Source organism: Microchirus variegatus (assembly GCF_963457635.1).
Source record: "Microchirus variegatus genome assembly, chromosome: 2".
Classification (NCBI taxonomy): Eukaryota; Metazoa; Chordata; class Actinopteri; order Pleuronectiformes; family Soleidae; genus Microchirus; species Microchirus variegatus.
Genome location: NC_139803.1, coordinates 39,443,048 through 39,469,435, shown reverse-complemented (window position 1 = coordinate 39,469,435; position 26,388 = coordinate 39,443,048). Strand labels below are relative to the sequence as shown.

General features: G+C 42.7%; 1 protein-coding gene across 2 annotated transcripts in view; it reads left to right on the top strand.

The window, feature by feature from the left end:
* The window catches only part of afap1 (actin filament associated protein 1), a 56,624-nt gene that overhangs the window by 6,156 nt on the left and 24,080 nt on the right, over positions 1–26,388 (top strand). For both annotated transcript variants that reach the window (XM_083903302.1, XM_083903301.1), the window contains exons 2-3: positions 11,024–11,152; positions 12,174–12,256. In XM_083903302.1, coding sequence (XP_083759428.1) covers positions 11,024–11,152; positions 12,174–12,256 — 212 coding nt within the window. The remainder of the gene's footprint in view (positions 1–11,023; positions 11,153–12,173; positions 12,257–26,388) is intronic.

Here is a 26,388-nt window from a genome sequence, read left to right as displayed (position 1 = left end):
GTAATGTCTAATGATACTATTAGGGTCTTCCTCAATTGTCAGCGTTTTTTTCTGAATCACTAGTCAAGTTTGTTTTGAATTACAAGCTAGTCGTAGCCGAGGCTAATATCCCGGTTTTTTCTTTCGTAAGTGGTTGGCTAACTGCTATAGCTATTTGTTTAGATTAGATATCCGATAACCCTTGGCGTGACACGTTGAGGTTTTAAGTGAAATTATACCGGCGCACTGCTTTGATATCGCTCGCCGACTCGATTGTTGATGTAGCAGTCCGTGAGCGTCAAAGTGAGGATGACGTGACGGTAATGGAGGGGTGTCTCATTTCTTAGGGGAACGTTCTTACCCCTAGCACCCTCAACTCTGTATTGAGGGCCAAGGGGAACTCCGATAAAAGGGAAAGGGTAAAATTGGGATTCAGCCTAAGAAACCTGACCTGCAGTCTGTTCTGGAAGCAGATCAGACACATTCATGTGCCTATAGTCGTCTTCTGAGTCGGGTAGTTCTGTCATCAGAGGATGAATGATGCCTCTAAGTAGGTTTGCCACTTCCATAACTTCACTAATTCTCACACCCAGGCTGCTACCATTCGCAGTCCAATCAAGCAAACCACATATCCTCCGTTCCCACCAGAAGATACATGGGATCTCCAGAAGCTGGAGCTTCTACTTTCCCCTCCATCTCCATCTCCCACTCCATGGCCTGTGGTTTTTTAGATGTGCACCCTCTAATTATCTTCTTAAAAGAGATACCATAGGGCGCACACTCACCCCAAACACTATCTGCCTTTGGTTTGCACTTGGACCCCCTCCCTCTTTCCTCCTCTTTTCTCATATCTTCTTCAAACCTCCGTCATCACTGCCTTGGCCGTCCATCACTAACCGCCACTCAGACCTCTTCAGATCAGGCTTTTGCAGATGTATATTTGTGGTCGGGGGAGGGGGGGGGGGAACATCTGCTCGCACGGTAAACCACCTGTACGGTTCGATGGCAATCAGTCTTGCTCTGTGATGTTTTTCGCTTGGCATGTCCAATGGAACGAGGAATACGCACAGAAACTTCAAAATTACAGACCTGAGCAAAAGGATGAGGGGGGGGTGGGGGGGGAGGTTGAGAGAGCAGAGACAGCTCGTCTTTCATCGTAAACTAATGCAGCGTTGCACGTCCTCTGATCTGCTCGTAACTCTCCCTCTCTACTGGTGCTCGTCCAAGTCGAGGCCGAGTACGAACCCTTTATGAAACATTTCTGCTATTAGGTCATATTTCAAGACTTCCACAGCCTCTCAGCAGCAGTGTAAGACAAACATGTAAAGTACAAAATACTCTTTCCTTTCTCCGATGTTAAACGTTTGGCAGTTTTCTTTGATCCATGTCGCTGGAGTGGAGCATTTGATGCATTTGTTTGACTAAAAATTAGTGCTGTCAAACGTTACCGCGGCGCGTTTCCATGACGACTGGCCGGAAAAAGTTGGCGTGACGTCATGTTTACGTGACTCCGGATTGAGTCTTTAAAGAAACGCTAAACTTTAAAAACACTGGTTATTTGTAGCGCTGCTCTTTTCGTCTGTAGGCGCGCTAACGGCGCTAAAACGGGCTAACGGAGCTAACTGGTAAACGGTGCCTGGACTCCGGTGTCGCGGCACGTACACATGACGTCACACGCGTGTCGTGCGTTCAACGCGCGTTAACCTATTGCACAGCACTACTAAAATTGCACTTTCAAGGCTAGTGTAAGCTGATATATAGACTAACTTTCACCCCACACACATTACCATCAACAAAGAGGCTAATCTTTTTAAGCTACGTGAAGTTTTCTTGTCCTTCTGCTTCTGTGTGAGCGGTTTCCTGTAAAACCATGTGCCTCGTTATCCAAACGAAACACCGTCCGACCAGTCGTGCCCCCCCGCTGTGATTTGGTGGCCCGCTGGGGGCAGTAACCATGACGATGCAAGGCTGTAAACCAACCTCAATTAACGACAACCACCGCCTTACTGTAACACCCGACCACACTGCTACACTAAAGTTTCCCAGAAGCTTAGAAAGTGCTCACCGGGGCTCAGCGGCTGGTGGTTGGTGCAGGCTCGTGAAGGGGAAGGGGTCCTGCATCACCTGCAGCAGTAAAACACGCGCCAGGTGTCGGAAATGGAAGGAAACTGTTGTATCTGCACATCCTGTATAGGTTTAGTACCCAGAATGCATAGCTGGAAGCAGTAGATGTTTGGCACGAGAGAAGCGTGATGGTCGGTGACTTTTTTACTTTGACTTAAGCAGTTATTATCCACTTCTTATGGTCAATTTCTGTTCCACATCATGCCACAAAGAGGCCTGCTATACTTTGGAATTTGGAGTGTAAATAATGGCTACAATGATTAATTAATTATGATGTTTTTTAATCATAAAACAGGCTTATTTAATATGAATATTTGCTAGTTTCTTTGCTCTGTTTAACAAAGGAATCATTAAAGCTGAACAATTTTGGTTCGTGGACAAAATGAGACGTTCGAGAACATCATTGGTGGTACGGTGGTAATTAGATATCAGGTGTGGATTACATCTCAGGGTTTTTTTAGTTCCAAGTAACATTTGCTTGCGAAAATTCTTCTCGCCCTGACTTGACCTTGACCTTCGGTAACGCACCTTCGTTCACATCAGCAGAATCTAGGATTTAACAGACACGCAGGTTTCATCATCTGGAAGTTACGTGTTGAATTTGACGAGATTTCGGAGGCCGAAAGAACCCTCACTTATCTGAGTAAACAAACAGCCCGTAATGGTTTACATTTACAGCAGTGGCGCGAGTTTATGGTGTCGATGGTTTGTAATTAGACGGCGTTGGACACAGTTTCTCACAGGGAAGTGAAAACACTCGGTGAGAGAGAGAGAGAGAGAGAGTGGTGATTAGTCTTTAAAGCAGTTAGTACATTTACATGAAGCCTTAGTTTACGAGGAGTCCAATTAAAACTGGACCCAGATAATGCTATTGGGAGTCTATTGAGAATACTTTTACATATATACTAGGGGTCGGGGAAAAAAAATATTTTTTTTAATTTTAATTTTTAATTTTTCTATTTTGAAAAACCACACAAAACACCAGTTTATGTTATTTGTGTACAGTTTATTTTTGTCACTTTTGGGAGCAAAAGGCAGCTAGCCTAAGCTTTTATTTATGCACGTTATTTTTTTGCACAGTAAGTAAGTTTGTATTTGTTTTGAATGAATAAATGTTAACGTTTGTCTTAAGTTTGCCTTTGTGTGATCACATTATCACATTATCTTATACAAAATGTATTGTTTTGATGCCATAATTTGCCTTAACGCACTATACATTGTATATTTTTGAATCGAGAATCGTATGAATCGAACCGTGACCCTAAGAATCGAATCGTGAGCCACCCAAAGAGTCCCATCCCTAACGTATACCCCTTATTGGACCCAAATTGGCCTAAGAGCACATGCACATGTTTGTTTCAGAAGAACGAGATGAAGAAAAACATGACAAAATCCCGACAGGTACATTTTTGGTGCTGACGAGGAGACGAATTTAAGCTCTATAATCCAAAACAATTAAATATATTGCAGTTAATTGAGGGTATAAAGACTCGAAAAGACCACATAGTTGTAGTTGAGGCGGACACACTTTATGACACAAATCAATGAAATGGCGTGAGTGTGCAAAGAAATGTCCTGACTGTGTCTGTTTCTTGTTACTAACAGTGTCTTTAACACTTTAGGGGATGTGTTTAGTCTGGACTTTTGACAAGCGCTCAGGTCAGGATCTGCCTTTACACACACACACACACACATTCTTGTACTTGCTGCATACTGAGGACTGGGTTGCTGACAAAGTGAGGACCAGCATTTCCACTTTATAAATCAACACAATTACAAATATCTACTTCACGAATGACATCTACAAAGAACTACTGGTTGCAGTACCATAAAATATCTGCAGGTGGAGCCCCAGAGCAAAAAGGGCAGGAAAACTTTTTCGATTTTTTATTTTTATTTTTTTATCTTTGGTCCAAAATTTGACAAAAACGTCATACTATACTATGTCGACCAAAATTTTAAAAAAATTGACCAACAATTTTTGGTCCAAAATTTGACACAAACATCATACTATATACTATGTCGTCCAAAATTTGAAAAAATCTTTGACAAAAAACTTTTGGTCTAAAATTTGACAAAAATATCATGTCATCCAAAATTTGACCAACAATTTGACGTCGTACTATACTGTCGTCCAAATTTATTTTTTTTTAAAAACGACTCCAAATTTTTGGTTCCAAAATTTGACAAAAACATCATACTATACTATTTTCGTCCGAAATTTGAAAAAATCTTTGAAAAAAAACTTTTGGTCCAAAATTTGACAAAAATGTCATATGTCATCCAAAATTTGAAAAAAAAAGTTTGACCCAAAATTTTTGGTCCAAAATTTGACAACGTCATACTATACTATGTCGTCCAAATTTTTTTTATTTTATTTATTTTTTGACAAATTGAGTATAGCATGTTATAGCAACCCAAGGAAGTGATTTCAATGAAAACAAAGTGAGGACCGGCCAAAATGTCCTCACTCCGTAAAAATGACCTCACTTTGTTGGTTAAAAACCCTCACTGGTCCTCAGTATGCCGCAAGTACAAAAACACACACACACACACACAGCTCCTGTCAGTGTGTTGTCAATCACAACAGCTGTATTCTGGGAAGAGGACACTGGGCCCACCTCCTCCACCTCCTCCACCTCCTCCTCTTCTTCTCTCTAACCTGCCTAAGCATTTTTTGCACTGACAACACCAGTGGAGCCACAGGGTCTCAGGTTCCCCCCGCGAGACCCAAACATGACCCCGCCGCCTCGCACAAACACAGCGAAACACGCTCGGCTCACCCAGGAAAAACCCATTTTGCCTTTTGTCCTCGCAGTGAAAACAACCCGCTGACTTGTCTCGGGTGTTTTAGCAGCTTTGTTTTTGTTTTCGTGTGTCTGTGTGTGTGTGTGTGTGTGTGTGTGGGAATCTAATAGCTCTCGCTATCATTTGTCATGCCAGCCCCAGTGTTGACACAGCAGGTGTGGTTAGCGGTAAATTACACGGCTGAGAACGCGTCTCGTGTAAATATATTGGAACATATTTGTGCGACGCGCGTTTGCGAAATGTGAAATTCTTTTGGTTTATGTTTATGCAGTTTTTACGTTAAAACATTTCTTTTCAAACACCCGTCTTTGCACCATTGCCACGGCAACACAGTTTTTCATTAAGGTGTGATTTTTACTCCAGCTAAAGCACAATTTGTCTTCACTGGTTTCACCAATTTTGAGTTGGATTCCTCAATCCCTGTTCGATCAGTGTACGGAAGTGTAAATATGTTATTTATAGAGTTTTCAAAAATCAAAGTTTTGTTTCAGAACTGCCCTTCTATAAAAAGTTATGTTAATTTTTAAAATTTGTTTCTTGAAATACTAATCAATAAATTGGGGTCTATCTAAGCTCTCTGGGGAATCGCTTACCGCTAACCGCTAACTGCTATTACTAGATTTGTACCAACGTGAGGATTCCAGCTTTAATGGATTTGATGTTTTGGTCCAGTAAATGTCACAATTAACCCTTTAAGTTACTACTCAACCATTTGGTCGACCACACTTTAAGTCACTGAATAATGCATCAAGCTGAACTCATTAATACTTAATTTATGAATTATGCAAACCAGGTTTATCATGAACAGGCGTCTCAACCGTTTGGTAGAGGCCTGTATCTGAAATACTGTAGGGTCAAATTCAAATTCAAATTCAAAAAAAAAAAATATTGATTGTCGTTATTGTTATCATAAGTAAATAAAATAAAATAATAAAAAATGCAATAAAAAAAAAATTCCTTTGCTTTTTTCATAGTGTGTACCTTAAAAGGTTAAGAAGCTAAAATCGCAGAATTTTGTTATTATGATGCCTGAAATCTGAGGAACTATGAGATAATACTTTCAGATTTTGCAAAACATGTTCATTCGAACTCAAGTACGAAGCGTTTAGATCTTAGCGGTCAGTTTTCAAACCTGAGAAAACACCTAGAGAGAATCCTTTCAAATAAATGCGGACTAACTGTTCTATAAAACAGTTTAGATGTGAGTTAGAAGTGTTAGAAGTCTGAGTTTGCATCAGTGAGGTGTCGTCAAAGACTGATGTTCAAGGAAATGGGAGGGAGGGAGTTGAGTGACAGATGGACAAAAGGGTGAAGGAAAAGTTTGGAGAGAGTTTGTGTGTGTTTTATTTTAACCTCAGTGCATAAAAGGGCGTGGGTGTTGTGTTTGCATGATGAGGCTTTTTTTTTCTCTCCTGCGTGTCCTCGGGCCTTGTTTGAGGGTGGTCCTCCTTTAAACGCTGCGTCGTCTTTGGTGATCTGGAGGACGTGCTTTAAGTTTTTAATGACACACACACGGAGCTCTTTGACCACCCTCGTGGAGGTAAAGCGTTGCACAGGTTGCTCTGTGAAACAGTAAATGGTGCAGCAGTCGTGGAGTTCTTGGCTGCTCTCGCTGTTACATAAAAACAATGTGTGTGCGTGTGCGTTTTTTGTGTATTTGTCGTTCTCTGAATAGAATCCGACAGCTCGGTGATTGATGACGACGCCGAAGCGAGAGTTTTTAAAGACGCGATTCTTTTTATAGCGCCTCTCTGCTGCTTGTCTGACTTGGACAAACGTTGTAGATTATACCAACGCTTTTTGTACCAAGGTTGTGGTTACTTCAAAGTCTCGGGAGGCGATGCACAGTTTGCTGGAGGAGCCATAAACAAAAATCCTCCGGTTGTTTTAGCCGCGAATAGTTTCCCCGGTTCACGTATAAACTGTTGTAAATCAGCGGGGAGCTAAAACACAGTAGGGTTTTCCTGCCCGTGGAAGCTTCAGACCAAAATAATACACCAACTGTCTGTCTTTGTCTGCTTAAAGGTGCATTATGTAATAAATCTAAAGCAACTGGCCATAAAATCCTCCTAAAATGTCACAGAGACTCATGAATAATGTTCATATAACAAACTGAACTCACCAACAACAACAGTGCAGACAAAATATTTGCATTCAAAAAAATCTTTTGCAGACTGCAAATCATGTTTATGTTTTGAAATCATGTTTTGGCATGTGGCGCCACCTACCGCCGTCTACCAATCATTGCAGTCAGTAGAGTCTCAGCTGCCGAGCAACCACGGGTTGCCAGTTACATCAGAAAACGAAACCTAAAAGACCTCGGTATTTTCAATTTGAATGCAGTAACCGTTTTTGGCCACATTCTTACATATGGCGCCTTTAAAATGGTGTTATTTTCCTCCATATCTGCCTCAAATACATGTTGTTATAAAGTTAACGTAACACACATGTTGATGTCAAGATATAAAGAAATCAATGAATTTTGGTTTTAAGCAGAAAATGAACACCTCTTAAAACTCTATATTGTTATAACCGTTGTTCTTCCCAATGGGAATTGTTGGGGGAAAAGTTTGGGTAAGATGGAAACACCTAAGACGACCTCTTCTAATCTGATATTTCAAAATATGTGATGGAAACATGACGTTTCCCACATTCACTCCCTCCTGGCTCTTATCCCATCTTCTTGGACACTCTCTGTTGACGCCGCTCTCCCCTGCAGAATCATCAAAATGTGTGAGGAATATGTGAAAGTGGCCTCGGAGCTGCTGCGCTTGGCTTGGAACGCTGAGCGCGATCCTCCTCATGGAGAACTCATTGAAACACGGAGCTACGATGATGAAATGTTTTGGAATGGTTCGGCCTCCTCCGTAGCCCTTGCCAGCTACCAGCTTTCTCACCTGTTGCAGATTAATCGTAGATATCTGTGTGATGTGATGCGATTTGAGTTACGATCCAATCTGGTTTATTCCAATCCCTCACCTTAGATCGATTTGTGGAACAGCTGGAGGGGACGGTTAGTTTAAAGACGGATCGGGTCGGTCCATCTGTGCTTTTGTGGACACGTCACGACTATCTTAGCAGGGAGCACGAGCGTCTACGAGTGACTAAGACAGTTTTGAGTCTCGGATTTAAGAGAATCATGACTTTTAGGACGTAAAACAAATTTTCCCCCATTTTGAACAGTTTGTGTGGTCGAGCAGAAGGACCCTCCGCTGGTTTTCATGGCCATGAAGTCTTGTTGGGACTGTATCTATATGGCATGTTTATTAAGGATTAATGTGCTAGTTATTTTTTACGATCCGTATCGAATGACTATTTGCTCAGTATTCATGTCCCGTTTATCGGACGAAGAGCCCAAAAGATAATTAATTCTCTGTAACATCGGGCCAAGATAAAGCTAAAATATCGTTACCACTGAGGGGCTCGGACGAGGGAATGTTTGGCGTTTTTTTTTTGCCTGAAAATGTACAAACGCATGAATCAAATTAGCTGGAATCTCGTTTTTCTCTGTTCGTCTTCTCGTCTCTTGTTGCATTTCCTTTCCCTTTCCATCTCTCTTGATGGTGCACTTAGTTTGCCCCCCAAAAAACACTGGAATGCGTCATCTTTAGCTTAGCTTTAGCAACTTGGAATTTTGCCTGAACCTTCTCTGCCATTTTTAGCTAACTTCTGGCTAGCATCTCTGCTCCAGGCTTGTTGTGAAGGGACAAACACGTATGCTAGCCAGCCATTAGGATTAGCGGTGGCGGTAAAATATGGATTTTCCGATGTATCGTCATCGTCCTTCCTCATTCAATACGATAATTAGAAGTTACAGCGGGATTATGGCGGAGAAAGCTACGCTAAGAGATGCCCCACGTCACGTTCAACTTGGAATTCTGCCTGATCCTTCTCTGCCGTTTTTAGCTAACCTCTGGCTAGCATATCTGCTCCAGGCTTGTTGTGAAGAGACAAACATGTATGCTAGCCAGCCATTAGGATTAGCGGTGGCGGAAAAATATGGATTTGCCGATGTATCGTCATCGTCCTCCCTCATTCAATACGATGATTAGAAGTTACAGCGGGATTATGGCGGAGAAAGCTACGCTAAGAGATGCCCCACTGATGTGATGCGGTTTGAGTTACGATCCAATCTGGTTTATTCCAATCCCGCACCTTAGATCGATTTGTGGAACAGCTGGAGGGGACGGTTAGTTTAAAGACGGATCGGGTCGGTCCATCTGTGCTTTTGTGGACACGTCACGACTATCTTAGCAGGGAGCATGATCGTCACGTCACGTTCAATACATAGACTCGATGCACTTTGTTCTCTATGTTGTGAGTAAATAGTGAAATCCTGCACTTTTAACTTTTCACGTTAAGGTTTTGTTTTCTTCAGTTTGTCAGATATCGTGACGTATCGCTATATGATTGTCTTTATCACTGAACTGTTGTATTGTTATTTTATTGGTATCGTGGACCATGTATCGCGCACAGAACCGTATCGTATCTTTATATATAAATGCAGAAATGTTACACATTAGAGCTTTAAATTCAGTTAAAAAAAGTTTTTTGGGGGGGGGGGGGTAGAATCTACGTGACGCAGGATCGGGGGAGGGTTGTAAAAAGAAAAGAAAACATGTTGAACGGATCACCGTCGACTCCACTTGCCCTCGCTCAGCCCGCAGCTGCTTTCTCCGGCGTGACGTCGTCACCTGCGATGCAATCAGATGTTGACGAGAAGCTCGAGTGGCTTCAGGATAAGGATGAGCTCTGCGTGGCCACTCGCAGTCACGCTTATGATCTCAACATGATACCATCCATATCACAACAGGCTCTCAGATGGGAGTGTGTGCGGAGAGGGACACACACTTTAACGCACACTCCTCACTACTGCACACACGCATACCTAAGCCTCTAGATCTGTGCTATATTTAGTTCCTGCTGTAATCTTTTCTGGCCGTTGAGCGTTTTTCCACCAGGTTCTAATAATTCAGCCGCGATATGTCCGTCAGGTGGGTTGCCAGGTCTGTCCTGGCCCGAGCTGCTATCAGCCCCCGCTGGGTCTCTGTAGCTGGAATGAAGAGTCGTTTTGAATCGATGATTGAGCGACTGACCGTCTTTCATCTCCGTGCCCGGCTGCTCCGCGTACCTGTTATATAACGGTGCGTTGCTATTGTTCGCCGTCTGTTTTGCGTTGGCTCGGAGAGAGCGATAAGACGCCTGCCGACAGCTTTCGCTAAAAAAACATGTGGGCAACGAAAGGATGATTAATAACTGATGATGTCACTGCACTTTAAAGACACTCAAAGGTCAAGAATGAATGACGTTTAATGTGAAACTGAGGAGTTTCTTCAACTTGACTTAAAATACAAATTGTAGGATAATTGTGGATGTGCTTGTTTGGCCAGAGACATTATGTCATTGTTATGAGTGAGATTACAGATAACTAGGACCGCTCGATATGGCCCTCGCCCCATGCAACAGAAATTTCACGTAGATCTGTTTACGATAAAGCTTTCAAAAAGTGGAATTTTCATGTAGTTTTCCTGCCATTTTAATGTCGAATTTGTCGGAGCACTGAGGCCACACCTTTTGATGTAGAGAAAATCATTTGACAACTTTTAATCATTAACGTGTCTACAACATATGGACCGAGTTTGACATGGCTAGCTAAAACATGCTAGGAAGAGTTTGTTTAAACGTGTAGACTAGCCATTTTTGTTTTTCCAAAATGGCTGACTTCTGAATAAACGGAGCAAATGGAAGTACATTGGAAATTTGTTTGGAATCATGAGAGCAACAAGTGTACCAAGTTTGGTTAAAATCGGAACAACTTTGTGCGACTTAGACGTGATAGAAAAAAAATCTAAAATTTAGCATTTAATGCGATTTTGGCCACTTTCTCTTGTGTCAAAAATTCTCTAAAAATTCCTCAAGAAACTTCAGAGTAACCCTGACAAACTCAACAAATTTCGTCCCAATCCAACAACTTTTTTTCTGACCGGACTTCTGGGGGGCACTATAGAGCCCTGGGTCTACGAGGAGTCGTTGGATAAACGTCCTTGTTATCTGGAGTGATAATTATAGCTTCCCCCCGAATTAACATCATCTGTGTTTTCTCGTCCCGCAGCGATGGAGGAGCTGGTGTTTGAGCTTCGTCTGTTCCTGGACCTGCTGGACAGGGAGTACCTGAGCGCCGGGGTCCGAGAGAAGAAGATCTACCTGTCCAACATCCTAAACAGAGTTCTCGCTGACAAAGGTGCGATCGCACGCCGGCCATAATGCAACGCCCGCACGCCCCGCGAAACACTTTTAGACGTAATCTGGAACCGATTATATCTCTGTACGTGATCAGACTGTTGGCTTCACCTGTGAGAATTCAGAGGTTTCACATGTTCGGAGGAGGGTGAGGCTGTTTTTGGATTGATTTCACTGATCGCGGCCGATAAAACTGTGCCTAAAAACAGCTCGAAACGATAACAGATGTGATTTTCACCCCCTGAACCGAGCAAAGTGTTCAGATATAAGATCCAACTTTATCGTCCCTGATACCAGTTTTTGGATACTGATGACACACAGATAAGGTTTTTTGAGGCGTATGAGGCAATGTTACTCGCAGAAACTGCTAGCGGTGGTTGGGTCTGAGCTCATTGAAAACATGGCAGCAACTGGGGAAAACAGGAAAACCAGATTTTAATCACTCAACAAAAGGCTCCCCCTCGTAAAATCTGCCTCAGCTTGTTCGCTTTCCCAAAGGGGAACTGACGTTTGTGTCATTTTGTAAACCGCGTTGACAAAAATTGTTAAACCGCCAACTTCGTCAATGGAGAAGTGGCACAAGCTTCACTTTCCTGCTGGAAAAAGGCTTGTATTTTAATGAAACAGCGTTAGCTGAAACAGTCGGACACATGCAACACGCCCAGTTCGTGCCGGGTCGCATGCCTGACTAATTTCACCGACATTATCCAACGTCGAAAAACCAAAGCCAGTGTTTAGAGTCTGGCGTCCAAGTCGTCGGTCGAGATGTAATGTCAGTCCTCGCGCTCCGATTCGTCCAAATGCTGAATATTTAATCCAAGTTTCTAATCTGGGTAAACAGTTTGTGCATGTGATTATGCAGAATGGGAGCGAAAGATTGTTTCCGAGTCGAGTTTGAACACACAAACAAAAAGGAGTCGGCTACTTAGGCGCGTTGCTGTAAATAGAACTTTGACAAAACTCAAAACAAGATTTCCCCGATACAAACTTCCTCTTAAATTCTGTCACTTTTTTTACTGCAGAACCTTCGTTCAAGTCGGAGATCCACAGCGGACTACCGGCACCACCTCAGATGCCCCTCCCTGAAATCCCTCATCCATGGCTGGTAAGACTTTAATCCAGTCCCTTAACCTTCACCTGGATCCTCCCTTTTTAGATAACCCCTTAAGCCTCGAAATAGTCTGGGGCCGAACATCATTCCTGATTCAATTCAGAGACCAGATGCGTCCTCGGATTTAAATCGGCCTAAAAATTCCTGTCGTCTGAGTCCAGCTTAAGAGAAACTTTCACTTTCAGTCTTAGTTTTTGGGGGCGTCTGAGAGTGAAAAGAGCTGTTTCTACGAACGCCGGCCAACTTCGTGTCGCTGGGGTTCCTCTGCTGCGTCTCGTCTCCTTCTCCTTCCCGATCTCTGGCCCAAGCCGAAATGATGATAAATGAACAATAAACTTCCCCTGGTTGTCATAGCAACCGTGGGTGTGATCTGGGACGCAGATCTGACACCTTCTGTTTTCTTGATCGTAAAACAGGCAAAGAAAAAAGTGATTAACATCAACTGTAAGATAAAGAAAGGAGAGGAGAAAGAAAAAGTGGATGTTGCTTTTGTTTCAAGTCGTTCTCAAGCCGCAACTCCTCCTTCTAAATCCACACACACACACATGCAAGACCTTACAGTGCAGTTTTTAATTAAAACCACTGCTCAGCATCTGCTCTCTCCAGTGACCCCTGTGTGTGTGTCTGGGAACAACAGCCCAGGATTTTCTTGCAAAACTGGATGAAAGAGGAGGACGGATTGTCTTTTTTTATTAATTACTTTTCTGGTTGGCTGGACCGGTCGCCACCTTGGTCTAGATCGCCATCTGGGTAGCGTGTTCTACGTCAAATGTAACCAGACGTAGGCCTGATTAATCGATTTAAGAGAGAGTTATTGGTCTCAATCGCTTCTTTGGGTCTTCACGGTGTGAATTTTGTAAATCATGATAACATTTTGAGGAAAATTGATTGATAAAGCGCAGCACATCGACAGCCGCTGTCGTCCAATAAGAGCCCGGTTGCAGGCGATGTCTGCGAACGTCCGAAAAGTTAGTTAAATATGTCCAAGAAGAACTCCGACTACCACAGAGAAGAGCTCAAGAAGTTTTAGTACGTGAAATTCATTCATACACCATTTGCAAAAGAAAAAGTTAACCCCTTTAACACCTGTGCCTCAAAATGTCCGTCTGAGCCTTTGTTTTGCTTATTTTCACCATAAAAGGGCCAAAAATTGTGTTTTTGCCCATTTTATATTAAAAAATACTTGTAGAACTTTTCAGTATCCGGCCGTTATTTACAATTTACGGCACGTATTAACAGTTTTAAAAGACGGAATTTGAAATGGTGGCAGACCGATGGTGGTTTTATCACTCGGGGAGGATCGTCTTAGAGACGTTTTTGGATAAAATTAGCTGCTTTCTGCTCGATTTTTTTTTCCCGCCGCTCTGTGTGTTTGGAGGGAGGGACAAAGACGCTGATCCGCCATCTTCTTGAAATGAGCATATGTTGGATTTGAACTTTCAGAAACAGTTGGAATGTGTTGTAATTACGGCAATTATCGATATCCTTTGTTAATCTGAGTAAGCAGATACTTTAACGGGATGGAAATTTGAGCACATTGTGACCAACGGTTACAACAGTGATTGGAGACTACGTCTGCACAAAGTGCCGTATGTGCTCGGTGTGCAGAATGACGCCAGTAAAGTACAGCTCTCATAAATACACTTGGATGCAAACCCTGCTGCTATCTTTTATTCTCTTCCAGTTCTCTCTTTACAGTCTCTCTCTCTCTCTCTGTACCGAAATTACCACTCATCACATTTCCTCGCTTGACCTCTGGATACGCTGTCCAGACGGAGGACGGAAGAGCCGAGCTTTCCAACCTCCAGTCAACTCCAGTTCTTTTTAAGTACATTTTAGCCTGCAGGGGGTAAAAAAAAAAGATGGATGGATGGTTAAAAGGAAGAGCGAGAGAGTGAAGAATGCAAAAGGGAGGAAACAATAAGTTGAAGACGCAAAGCAGAGCCAGACGAGACGCTGTTATGTTCAGTTTTTTTTATGTGTAAAATATGATATTTTCTAAAGCATCAGACTTGAAAAAAAAGAAAAAGAGGAGAGAGAGCTGTGGTTGAAGAATGGAGGAGGAGAGAGAGAGAGAGAGACGGCCTTGGCTATGGTCTGTCTGTGACCCGTCAAGGCTCAACGCTGAGCCAAACCAGCGCTCTCTGCAATACCGAGAGAGCCGAGAGAGCCTGTGGCTTCAGGAGTTACACCACGCTGGCGGCCATTTTGATTACTCACTGTTATATAAGGAACCGTCGGTCCACGGAACCTCAAGTGGATTGTGTTGAGATTGTTCTAAGGTTCTGCTTGAGTGTTGAACAACGAACGATGCGTTCAGGATCAGCGTTAAAGGTGAATGCGGTGTTAGACGTACGACTACAATATCGTATTCATACATTTTAACAGCTTTAAAACATAATATATCAACAACAATGTGTGATAGTTTAGCTATTTTAACAAGTTTTGTGATCTTAAATGTGAAAAATGCTCCGTTTTCTTTGCTTCATATGAGAAAGAAATCGTTAAATCTAGTGCACGTTAACGCATGATGGGTTTCCATGACGACTGACCGGAAAAAGACGTGCGTGATGTCATGTTTACGTGACTTCCGATTGTTAAAACGAGTCTCTAAAGTATCGCTAAACTTTAAAAACAGAGGCACACGTACTCGGTAAACACAGGTACACTGGTTATTTGTAGCTCTGCTCTTTTCGTTTCATAAACACACCGCTCCAGTTTGACTGTAGGCGCGCTAACAGCGCTAAAGGAGCTAACGCTAACTGGTAAACTGTGCCGCGGCATGTCAACATGGCGTCACGCGCGTCTGTTACCGGTCAGTCGTCATGGAAGCGCGTCACGGACCCCGTTAGCGTGCTAACGTGCCCAGCACTAGTTAAATCATAATATAATTTTTGTTAGTGGGCAAAAAGAGACATTTGAGAACATCGTAATTTCAAGGTTCGGATCACACCAATCTATATTTATTGAGATTTTATGGCCCAAAAGATGACAACTGACAAATACATATTGTTAGCATTTTTCAACGTAATTAGATGAAGTGAAAAACAACTTTAATTTGGGCCAATAAAACATTGACATTGACTCTAATCAGTAGTAATGTTGGCCTTTGTGCCTTTATTTTGAAAAGACAGGATGTTTTCATTTTGATCTTCTCTGCACCCGTCACCTCGTAAATATGTGAGAAAGACGTGTGATCTGCCACGCGCTGGCGTGTCCATGTGCTTTCACGCTCAGTAAAACAAGATCTGGCTCTAATTAGATCCTAATGTCCTCGAAATGTGACAAATCCAAGTCGGGTCTTGAAAGACTTCGCTCGCTCTCTCTCCTTCTCTCTCTGTCGTGAGTTTTCTTATCCGAGATTTACGCGACGCTCGCATTGCTCTTTTATCTTTGGCAGTCGAACTCATCGGCAAGCTCGGCGTCTCAGCCATGTGAACGCGTTCCATCCTGCCGTCAAGTCGTATCAACAAAGAAAAAGTTAATGTAAATGATGTGCGTTTCCATTAAGCTGCATTTAAAAAGAAAAATGGAATTGGGATTAAGCTCCAGATGACGAACGGAGACGCTTTCGCTGAACACATAAACCCCGGGCGAGCATCCTTCCAGAAGTGATTAGTCACGGGAATTTTGTTACAAGACTTCTCTCTCTCTGCCGTGTCCGTATGTCATGCTGTCACGAAAACAAAAACAAGGAAATGAACACGGTGACGCACGGTAAATAATGTACTGAAGCTCGTATTTTCTCATGTGGTAGAATCAGCTTTGTAGACGTTAACCTTTGAGAGGTTACTTTGCAAAGTTTTAAACTTTTTCACATCCTTAATTCAGCTTTCGTTTGTGCGAACAAACGGTAAATGTTTTGTATGAATATATGTATATGTGTATATATATATATATGTGTATGTATATATATGTGTATGTATATATATGTGTATGTGTATATGTATATATGTATATATGTGTGTATATGTATGCGTATATATATGAATATATGTATGTATATGCGTATATATGTATGTATATGTGTATATATGTATGTATATGTATATATATGTATATGTATGTTTATATATACATATGTGTGTATATATATGTATATGTATATATATATATATATATATATATATTTATACATATGTGTATATATGTATGTGTATATATATATGTACATATGTGTATATATATATATATATATACATATGTGTATATATGTATGTGTATATATATATATGTACATATGTGTATATATGTGTATGTGTGTATATATATATATATATATATATATATACATATGTGTATATATGTATATATATTTATATATATATATATATATACATATGTGTATATATCGGAGGACACAAGGAGAACTCGCCCCAAGTTGCAAATCCATGAATCCCTTTGAGCCAAAAGTATTTGTTATTGTCCTTTTTAAAAATACAAATGTAGAGTTTGTATTGAGGTCTTGAGTGCATGTATGTTGTGTTTGTTGTTGGGTTCGCTTGTGTTGTGTCTTGGTCAGATTTGCATTTCTGGCCATGGATATTGCAGTGGGGGTTTGATTTTTTTTTTTGGGAAAGTGGAACCACAATTTTGACTTTTCTCTCCACACTGTTATTCTGGTGGTGGTGTTAAAATGAACTGGTATTGTGTACTTTAGACAACTTTTACCCAATAGTTCTTTTATGATCTATCCTACAGCAGGTTTTTTTTATTTACACATGCCTTGCCTTTAGTTGGAACCACCACTAGTTGGATCCTTGCATTGCTAAAGGAGTCCACATTTTGTTAGGACATTTGGGCAATTATAAAGTTTAAGTCAGTTCTTTTTTAAAGAAGATGTATTATACCCTTTTTCTACAAGCTAACCTAGCTCCCTGGTGTCCTAATGAACATGTCTGTGTTTGCTTTGGTCAAAATACCCTGCCAAAACAGCCCTGTTCAGAACGCTCGCTTTTGAGTGCCTGTCTTTTTAAATATGCAAATGAGACACAGGAAACTACGTCAGTGTCACGAGGCTCCGGGCAGCTAACGGCAGTTAGCATTTGGAAAAGCCATCATTTGCCGACTCTAGCCGGCACATTGCCGTCATATATAAAATGTTAATCCTCTGAGGCTGGAAGTTTGTGTAGAACTCTGTGCTGCAACTGTGCAGCCAAGAATAGAACACTTCGCCGACTTCCGCTCTTCCGGAATCTATTGCCCTCGTCTGCACTCTCGCGAGACAACAATACCAGGAATGTCTCATTGTGACGTAGCAAAGAGTGCGGAAGTCAACATTTGCGTATTTTATCTCCTGTACTGAGGTGGACCACAAAAACATGAACACTTTTCACACTTTGCATACTCATAGCACCTCCAGAGTCCCAAATATAAGTATTTTAAATGATTAAAACGTTGATTTTGCATCATATGTCCCCTTTAATATATTGATCAGGATTAACAGGCAACAAACCTTGGATCTTGTACTGTAAAAAAAAACCCCCAAGGATATTAAATTTGCAGTGATGCAAACCAGATAAAGGCAGCGAACGCTCACATCTGAGGGGGGAGGCAATGACATGCAAGTGTTTGGCAAAAAAAACCCCCAAAAAAACCCAGCTGTATCTCAGTCAGGAATCCAGTCACATCATCATTTGCATCCTAAGGAACCGTGCGAGGCTCCGCTGTGGCTTTTGCTCGCGCTGCGTACGGACCAGTCCTCTTGTTGAGACACAAATGGTTTCCATCTGTGTTGATGTTGGAGAGCGGTGACACCCCCCCAACCCCACACCCCCACACCCCACACCCCCCCACACCCCACCTCCTTCATAACAGACTTTTCAGGGCTCTCTAGCCCGTCAAACAAAAACCGCCTGGCCTTTGCGTTTCATCTGCGAGCGTTAAAAAAATCCACACTCGGTGACATATTTGTTACACTGAGAGTCTACTTGGAGCACAGACGGGGTAGGGAATGTGTTCATGTGATGCAGTAAGTCCTTTCCAGTCTGGGTCCCATTTGGAATTAATTTTGAATCGGACAAACCCCCCGTCCCCCCCCAACCCCCCCATCCTCCCTGAGCACTTTCAAAGATAAACATACATCTCAGCCCAAAGCTTTGTGTACAGAAAATGGTTTACTAAATGCACACTAAGTCTATGTTGTTAGGTGTCACTGCGAGTTGGGGGTGGGGGGGAAGGATCTCCGCCATCGTCTCCTAATCGCTGCAATGTTGGTGGCCGAAGACCAGCAGCCTTGTGTCTGGGATACATGTAGCGCTGATGGATTTTGCCAAACCAAATGTTTTCGAGCCCAAAGGGGAAACACATTGCAAGCGAGTAAATGTGTCACAGTTGCTGTGTCAATCTACGGGCGTTGCATGCGAGTTGGCTCGCAATCACACAAACTTCAGTTTGATCCAGTCCCGTCTTTGTACGTCTTCCGAATCGAAGACGGTTTTTTTTCGGTCGTTTCTGTCGAGGTTTGGTTTCCATTCTGGTGCTGATGAATCTGTTTTCATATTTGACTTAATGCCTCAGTGGGCTTCCCCTACTCGGCGGTTTTGGTCAACCACAGCAAAGCTTTTGGTGACATCAGCGATGTTGTGTCATTGAGTTGAGATAGGGGAAAAGGGGAGGCGGGTTTTTGACGGATCTCACTGCAAACAAGTGGCAAACTGGAGATTAATTAATTAAGTCTTAGCTACACGGCTAAGTGACACATGGTTTAATCCCGAGCGCCAGAACCGCTTCGTCCCGACTTGCTAAACCCTGACACTCTGGAAAAAAAGTCCCCGCTGAGAAACTGGAGCATGGATGGAAAACCTATTTCACAACTCCCCCCCCCCCCCTCCTCACTAAAGTGCTTTCGAAGGCTTTTTACAACGCCAGGATTTTTTTTCTTCTTCTTCTTCTCTCTCTTGACATATTAAGTGAACAAAGTGACTTAATAACACACTGAGGGAAAATGTAATCTATTTCTGCCGTCTGGTATAAAGAGCTAATGCAGTTTAACCTGTAAACCACGACGGACAGAGTGATGACGCATTCTTTCTGGTGACAGATTGACGCCTTTTTGCCCCGCCTTAAATTGGAAATACTCAATTAATCCTTTATTCAAGACGATGACGATGTAGCTTGGTTAATTAGAGGTACATTCATAGTTTCACAGATTAGTAACGTAATAAATGGAGCCATTATTCCAAGAAAACCCTTCGGTCATGGTACAAAAGCGTAAACAAGGCTTATAGAGCACTTATGTAAACCCAGTCCACTGTGCAATCACCATTGCAACACATTGTTTAAGCTATTTCAGCTGTTTTTCCAATAATAGTCGACATCACGTTCATGTGAGATTATACTTGTAGTATGTAGGCATCATAGTACAGCTGGAAGGTCCTGGCCTGGCTACAAACCAATGGGTTCATGGGTCAATCACTTCAAAATTGACTAAATTGGAAAAATGTCATACAATCGCTCACTTAAATTGCTCCATATTGTGTCTTTCTGCTTAATCTCAAGTCTCACTGAAACATCTTTTTTTTCTTTTTTTTTTTTTTACTACAAATCAAGCAACATCATGCTAAAGTATCCGGTTTCGCAACCCGCCGCTCGAGCAGTAAAACAAGAGAGTGTTATTCTGGCACCAGTTTAGCTGTAATTGTGTGAATATCGGTGGGAAATAAGTTCCCGTCGTCTGGACGTTCAGCTGAAACGAACGGAAGAGGTCTGGGAAAACGTCTGACCCATTATGTTGGATGTCCCGTCTGAGCCAAAGGCAACATTTAACACATTGGACAGGTTATATGACACGGTGCTACTTTATTTAATCGAAAAGTGTTGGTGGAAATGTTGGAATTGCGGTTGAGAAACGCAAAAGAAAGCGTATTTTTTTTAACTTGGCACGTATTTGGGTAACTGCTTCTGAATTAAAAACTGTGTTAGTTCCTCAGATTGTATGGTTTATAAAAACTTTACAACAAGATATAATGTCTGTTTGAGTGAATATGTTAAATATCCTGGGCCCACCACTTAATATCAGGTTATAATTAGGTCAATTTGAATTAATTGATTCATTTTGCATCATAATAAATACGTTTATATTGACTATTTATCGCTCCATATTAAAACAGACACTTTTATTTTGAAATTATGAGACTTTTTTGGCCAAACGAGACACTCTGTGGCCCCCAGGTCATTTGCGTTTGAGACCCCTGCGTTCAATGTCCTACAGCACACGGGTTCCAATCCAGATCTAGACCTATTTCACAGGGCAAACAGGACCAATGCTCCCGTTCCCCCCCCCCCCTCCAAAACCATGGACCACCATCTTCCTCTTGCCCCTGACCCACATTTCCACCTCATTGTGAAGTGAGAGAAACGCAGGAAACTCCCGGCCCAATCTCACTCACCAGTTTTCGGCTGTGTACGCTGGCACCGCCGAGGGCCTCTTACGGGCAGCAACCTCGGCCCCGAGTGCACCTGTCCTGCAAAAATACACACTCGACCGAAAGAGAAAGCGGTGAAAGGGAAGTTGCGAAGAAAAGGGTTTGTTTTGTCGGAGGGTAACACTAGCATGGGCGGTTCGTGTATAAACACAGAGGTGGAACAACCTCGATGTGTATCGCGGAGTTTGGCAGGATCTTGAGGATCTTGGCTCGGGGTCTCGAATCCTGCACAGTATCACACTCTCGCTTTGTCTTTTGTCTTCTTGTTCCGTCTCGTACAAACAGTCAGCGAGGCATGAAAGAGGACTGTTATGTATGCAACTGTCGAGTACGTGTTGGCTAATCGGCTGACATCCGCGTTCATTTCCTCCCCCCCGAAAACAATGAGGCTTTCAGCGATGCCGGTGGAGAGCTGCCACCGCCGCCGCCGCCGCCAACATAATGAGGTGCTGCGGTTTGTTATCACAATATTCCGAGTGATTACTCATGTATTTATACACACAAGCGTGTTCTGACACTTAGAAATGTCACCGGACGTAAATTGAAAGTGTAAGGTTAAAGGCTTTTGGCATTCGGTACTCATCGAGTGTTTTCTTTTGTTGTATTAAACAAAATTTAAACTAAACAGAATCAGCCAACGTTTTCTTCCCACGGTTTATGGATGTGAAAATACACTTTCAAGGCCCTTGAAAATCACCCTAAATAGACATAGGTCATTGAAAGTGCTTGGTTTTTGTGTTCGAAAGAAGTTAAGTTGATATTTTGGTATAGGTCTCCCTTGTTTGTCGCGACGCCACCTACTGTTTCATGCCCTGCGTTGCTTGTACATGTACGTAGACGAGGCCTAAACGCCAAAAACGGTCTCTCTCGCTCTGTCGTTGACATGAGATTCCGTGCGGAACAGTGAGCGAGTTGACGTTAAGCAAATGGGAAGTGAAAATTCCAAGATCTCCGTCTGACCAAAGAAAATGACGGACTTGTCCAGGAATCCCAAGGACGATCGCTTGTCCAGATGCGGAGCGTGCTGCGAATCCATAAAAGTGGACGCCATCACGGGCGACGTTGCCCTCTCATCTTAAGCTGTGTCGGCACATTCAGTCCTTGAATTTGATGTCTTTGGAGAAGTCCACGAATTTAACGTCAACCCTGATTTTCGATGAGGCTGTCATTCATTTATTTTCAGGATATCCTTGAGGGAATTTCTCAAACGTGGCACAGTTGTCCACAGTGATTCAAGTCTTCTAGAAGCTAGTTCTCCCAAGGTCGTCTTGTGACAATGGCAGGGTACGTTCAAGGTCAGCCCGGAGGCTGATGGGTAACTTGCGTCAAAGCCTCGTTTTGCTCTCTGCGCTTTCATCTTCTCCTTCAATCTGGCTTCAATTTTTAACTTAATGCTTCGGCTTGTCCTCATGCGTGAGCTTCAAAGAATGTGATTGTAGGAGGGGTGGGGAGGTTTGTGCGTCTGCATGGATATCTGTCCACATTTGGTCCCGTCTGACCTCGCGTTGCCTTTTTTTCGGTATTACCGAAGCTCTGACAAGGATCACGCCCTCGCATGCTGCTTGATAAACCTTCGAATGTGCCTCGCTGTGCTGATGTAGCCGCCGCTGCGAGTGCGCTCAAACATTTGCTCAGTCCTTGATTTATCTGACAAGAGACGGGACTGAAAACACATGTGCTTGAGCAAATATGGGTCGCAGTAGCTCGGAAATGAGGCGAAATGGCCAGGACCAGGAAAGCTAGAGGAGAAACACCCCCCTCCCCCCCTCACCACCACCACCACCCTGCCTCCTTCCCTTAAATGACTACCATCCATGTGACCTTCAGCAAGGCACTTAACCTCTAGCGCACGTTGACCAGACGCCAGCAGGGGAGAATACTGTGGTTGTACTGTGCGGCTCCCAGATGTGAATGTGTGTAACTGTGAAGCAGGGCGGTGCTGGAAAAGAACATAGGGCCTTAACAAAAACCCTCCGCTAAATAAATAATGGTTTAAGCAAAGCTTGCAATAACATTTCACCCATAATCCTCTCTGTGAAGGAACTGAAGGTCTGGTCAAAGAGAAGTACGTGCTTGATGCCCAGGTTTTTTTGACACAGTAATTTTCTTCCGAAGGGTAAAGTTGTGTATATTATGTGTTGCTGTGGAAATGCAAGGCTATTGACAGCAACTGGTAGTCGCAGTATTTGCAGTTTTACTTGTTTTACCTTTTAATGCCACTTTTGGCACAAATGGCCTAACTTCACGATCAGAGAGAGTGTTGTGGGATACAAGATGTACTAGGATTGAGAGAGCAATGTAACAGTCAGAGATGTTGGCACAAGGGTTTACTTGACAAGAACAACTGACCCAGAGTTGGAAAAGTCCTCCCAAATTTGACCCAGAATCTGAGAGTAAACGAGCATGAACCTACCAGCATCTATGTAAATATTAACATGACCTTTTCTTCAGTCCATTCATTCCCCAAAATAACGTCGAATAACTTCAAAGTCTCCATCTGAGTCAATGAGTCAAATGCGAACGATTGGTAATAGCTGGAAACATGGAGTTTACCCTTGGTTGTTTGCCAAGAATCATGGGAAATGCAGTTTTTTCCTCTTTCCATATCCTTTCTTTAGGGAGTGGCTTTCCTGTGTCCACTCCGTTTATCCATTCCAGCGTTGCACTGGGCACTGTGGCAGAAACATATTTTTTTTGTCAGGTCCGGTCCAGGTCCTCCTACGCTGAGACGCAGAAATGGATACTTAGCATAAATGTTTGGATGTGAGTTTCAGGCCAGGGCCACAGCAGCAGCAGCAGCAGCAGCAGCAGCAGACAAATCCTCCCACTCCCAAGTATCCAAACCAAGGTCAGGACTCCTTTACCACCACCTAATTACACATTATGACTGTGGAATTCTGACATTCTGATCTGCATCCATGCACATGACCTGTGTGTGATGCTCCACTTATGGTTGCAGCAGTGTTCTCTTTAGTTACTGTGAGGGAGGAACGGCAGTTTGAACCGTGGTGGGACATGAAAACTCCCTTTAAATGTAATGTAAGTGGATTAGCAGTTCCATAAAGTATGGATATATTATAGATGATGTTGTATTTTTTTCATTTTGGGGTAGGTTTTTCCTCACTTCTTCCCAAATATGTGATTAATAACTCCAAATTTCTGCTTGTTATGCCTCTGCAAAACCTTTTTGTGTTCAATATCGCAACTTTCAATTCCTATTTCCTGATCTACTCCCTAATTCTGTTTGCTCAGAGACATGGGTTTAACCAATTTGGAGCCAAAACTCCACAAAGAGGCGGTCCTTTAGGCATGGGGGGGCGGGGGATGCTAATTAGTACGGTAAATTAGCCAAAAATGAACCAAAATAACATTGCTTACAACACGTTTAATAACTTTGATAAGAAGATATGTCTGCGGGTAATAAAGGGAGTGGGTTCCACAATTTGGCGTCCTTCTATCCAGTTAATTGCACCATGCACACATGTTTTTCCGGTCAACAAAGAGGCGGTATGCACTTTTTCACGTCGGTGAACTTCAATTTGATTTTAGAGCCACACTGTTATTTATCTGCAGATCACTTGTGTGATAAGGCCCAGCTGTTGTTCTGGAGAAAGGAAGCAAAAGTACAGTAAATATCAGCATGAACTGAATGTCTATGTATGTGTGTGTGCATGAAAACACACTCTCCCATAGCAGAGCAGTGGGATCACATTCTCTGGAGTGCAAATGTATTCGGCTGCACTCGCCAAACAATCAGTTTGTGTAAAGGTTATTAATGGTATTATTGTTGCGCAAAAAAGGTTTCCTGAAGGAAGTCGTCGTGATGTGAGATACGAAGCTTTTGAGACTTCATGTCAACAATCTCCCTCCGTCAACAAAAACGCGTCGAGTTGAACTCGCGCTTCCTCGAACCTGATATTGCGCCCCATTGTTTGAGGCTGAACGCTTTTGTTCTTTTTTCACTTCTCTGCCTTTTCTTTCTTTCTGTCTGTCTTCCTCTCAAGGGGATTCTTTTTTTCTTTTTTTTTTGGTTTAGGGAAGAGAAAGCTGGCGGCGCTGGATTTTAGTGGGTTAGCGAATCTCTGCCAAGAAATGAGTTCACTGAACCACTGTTTCCCCCAGAGGAGGCGAGATAAGGTTTCTGCTCGAGGTCTGGCTCGGCACTTGACTTATAGACGAGGAAAGAGACAGAAACAGGCAGGATGAAGGATGAAGGGGAGGATTAACGGGGGGGGGGGGGGGGGGGGGGGGGCGGCTGCATTGACTGAAATGAGACAGAAACTAATCCTTGCATTGTGCACCGATTCAGAAGGATCATGTACATTGTGTTTTCAATGTAAGATCATGTACATTGTGTCTTATAATAATGATTATCATTAGTTCTGAAAGGTGCAACGCTGCCCTCCGCAGTTTGAAGTTGTGTGAAGTTTGAAAGGCTGGAAAGGCAGTAGGAAGGGGTCCTTGATCTGATCACAACTGTTTCAGATGTTAACGAATGGCCCAGTGTTGGTCTCGGTTAAGGTTTGGGGAAGAAATACAAATGTATGGATTTGAGAAATGTTTGAAATCATTTAAAAGTACAGCACTCACTCACTGTTGGAGGGTACTTCAGCTATTAGATCCTCAGCAAAAGTACGTACAGTTTTGAAATAATAATATGAACCGGAAGTACATGGTTCTTAAATACTTATAAGATGGAAAAGTAATACTTTTGATGCTCAATTTAATTAAAATCCTTACCAAGGTAAGAGCTCACCAACACAGCGATAGCTATCCATCTGGCAAGGTCCCGATGGATAGCTGGACCTTGAGTCAAAGGCCCCTTAAACGCTCAAAAAACTCTACAATGGATCAATGAATCGACCAGTTAAACCTAATTTCCACAGCTTCATTCACTGGGCTCAACAAGGTGCATCATACTCAGTCATTATGCCTAACCCTAACCCTAACCCTAAGGATTAGCGTTTTTGTCATATGGCCCAACCCAACCCAACCCCGGAAAACACTACATGGAATTAATCCATGAAAGACTGCCCAAAAAATCCCAAAAGGCCCAACCAGCAAGAGGTGCACAGTTCATCCTCATGGAAAGGACTGGTCCGACGGATTATTCTTGGCATTCTGGAGAGTCGTGGACATGCTTATTGAAATAAAATTCTACCGTTTCCTTTCATCACAGCAGCAGTGTGTAATTATGGCAGGATGACTGCCGTACCACTGTTGTGGGTTGCTGTGACACACACTTTCTGTGACGCTGACCTCACCACAGCACTGGTTGGGTCAAACGTTGGTCAAACAATGGCCCGGTAGGATTTTATTAAAGTTTATTACAGTCCCACCAGTGGAAAACTTGTCTCCGCCACCAGGGAATAACATCAAAGAGGCTTTCCAATCCGAGGAAAATGTGTGCAGCTTAGCCACGGTCTTGTGAAACGCCTTTCAAGAAGACGCCAATGTGTGGCATTAAGGTCTTTAACAGCTCGACATATTCTGCACTTTGAGGTTGTCTGGTACCGGTAAATGTAGGCGGCTTATTCGAATGAGACTCCAGAAGAAACACTGATTTATTGTACTCCTCTGGTCTTCTGGGGGAGGGAATGATTTATACACAATGTTGTGTTAATTCTAGTCGTAAAAAAATAAAATCCTGATTTCCATGTTGATAAACGGTCACTTGGAAGAGCAGCCGTTTGACATCAG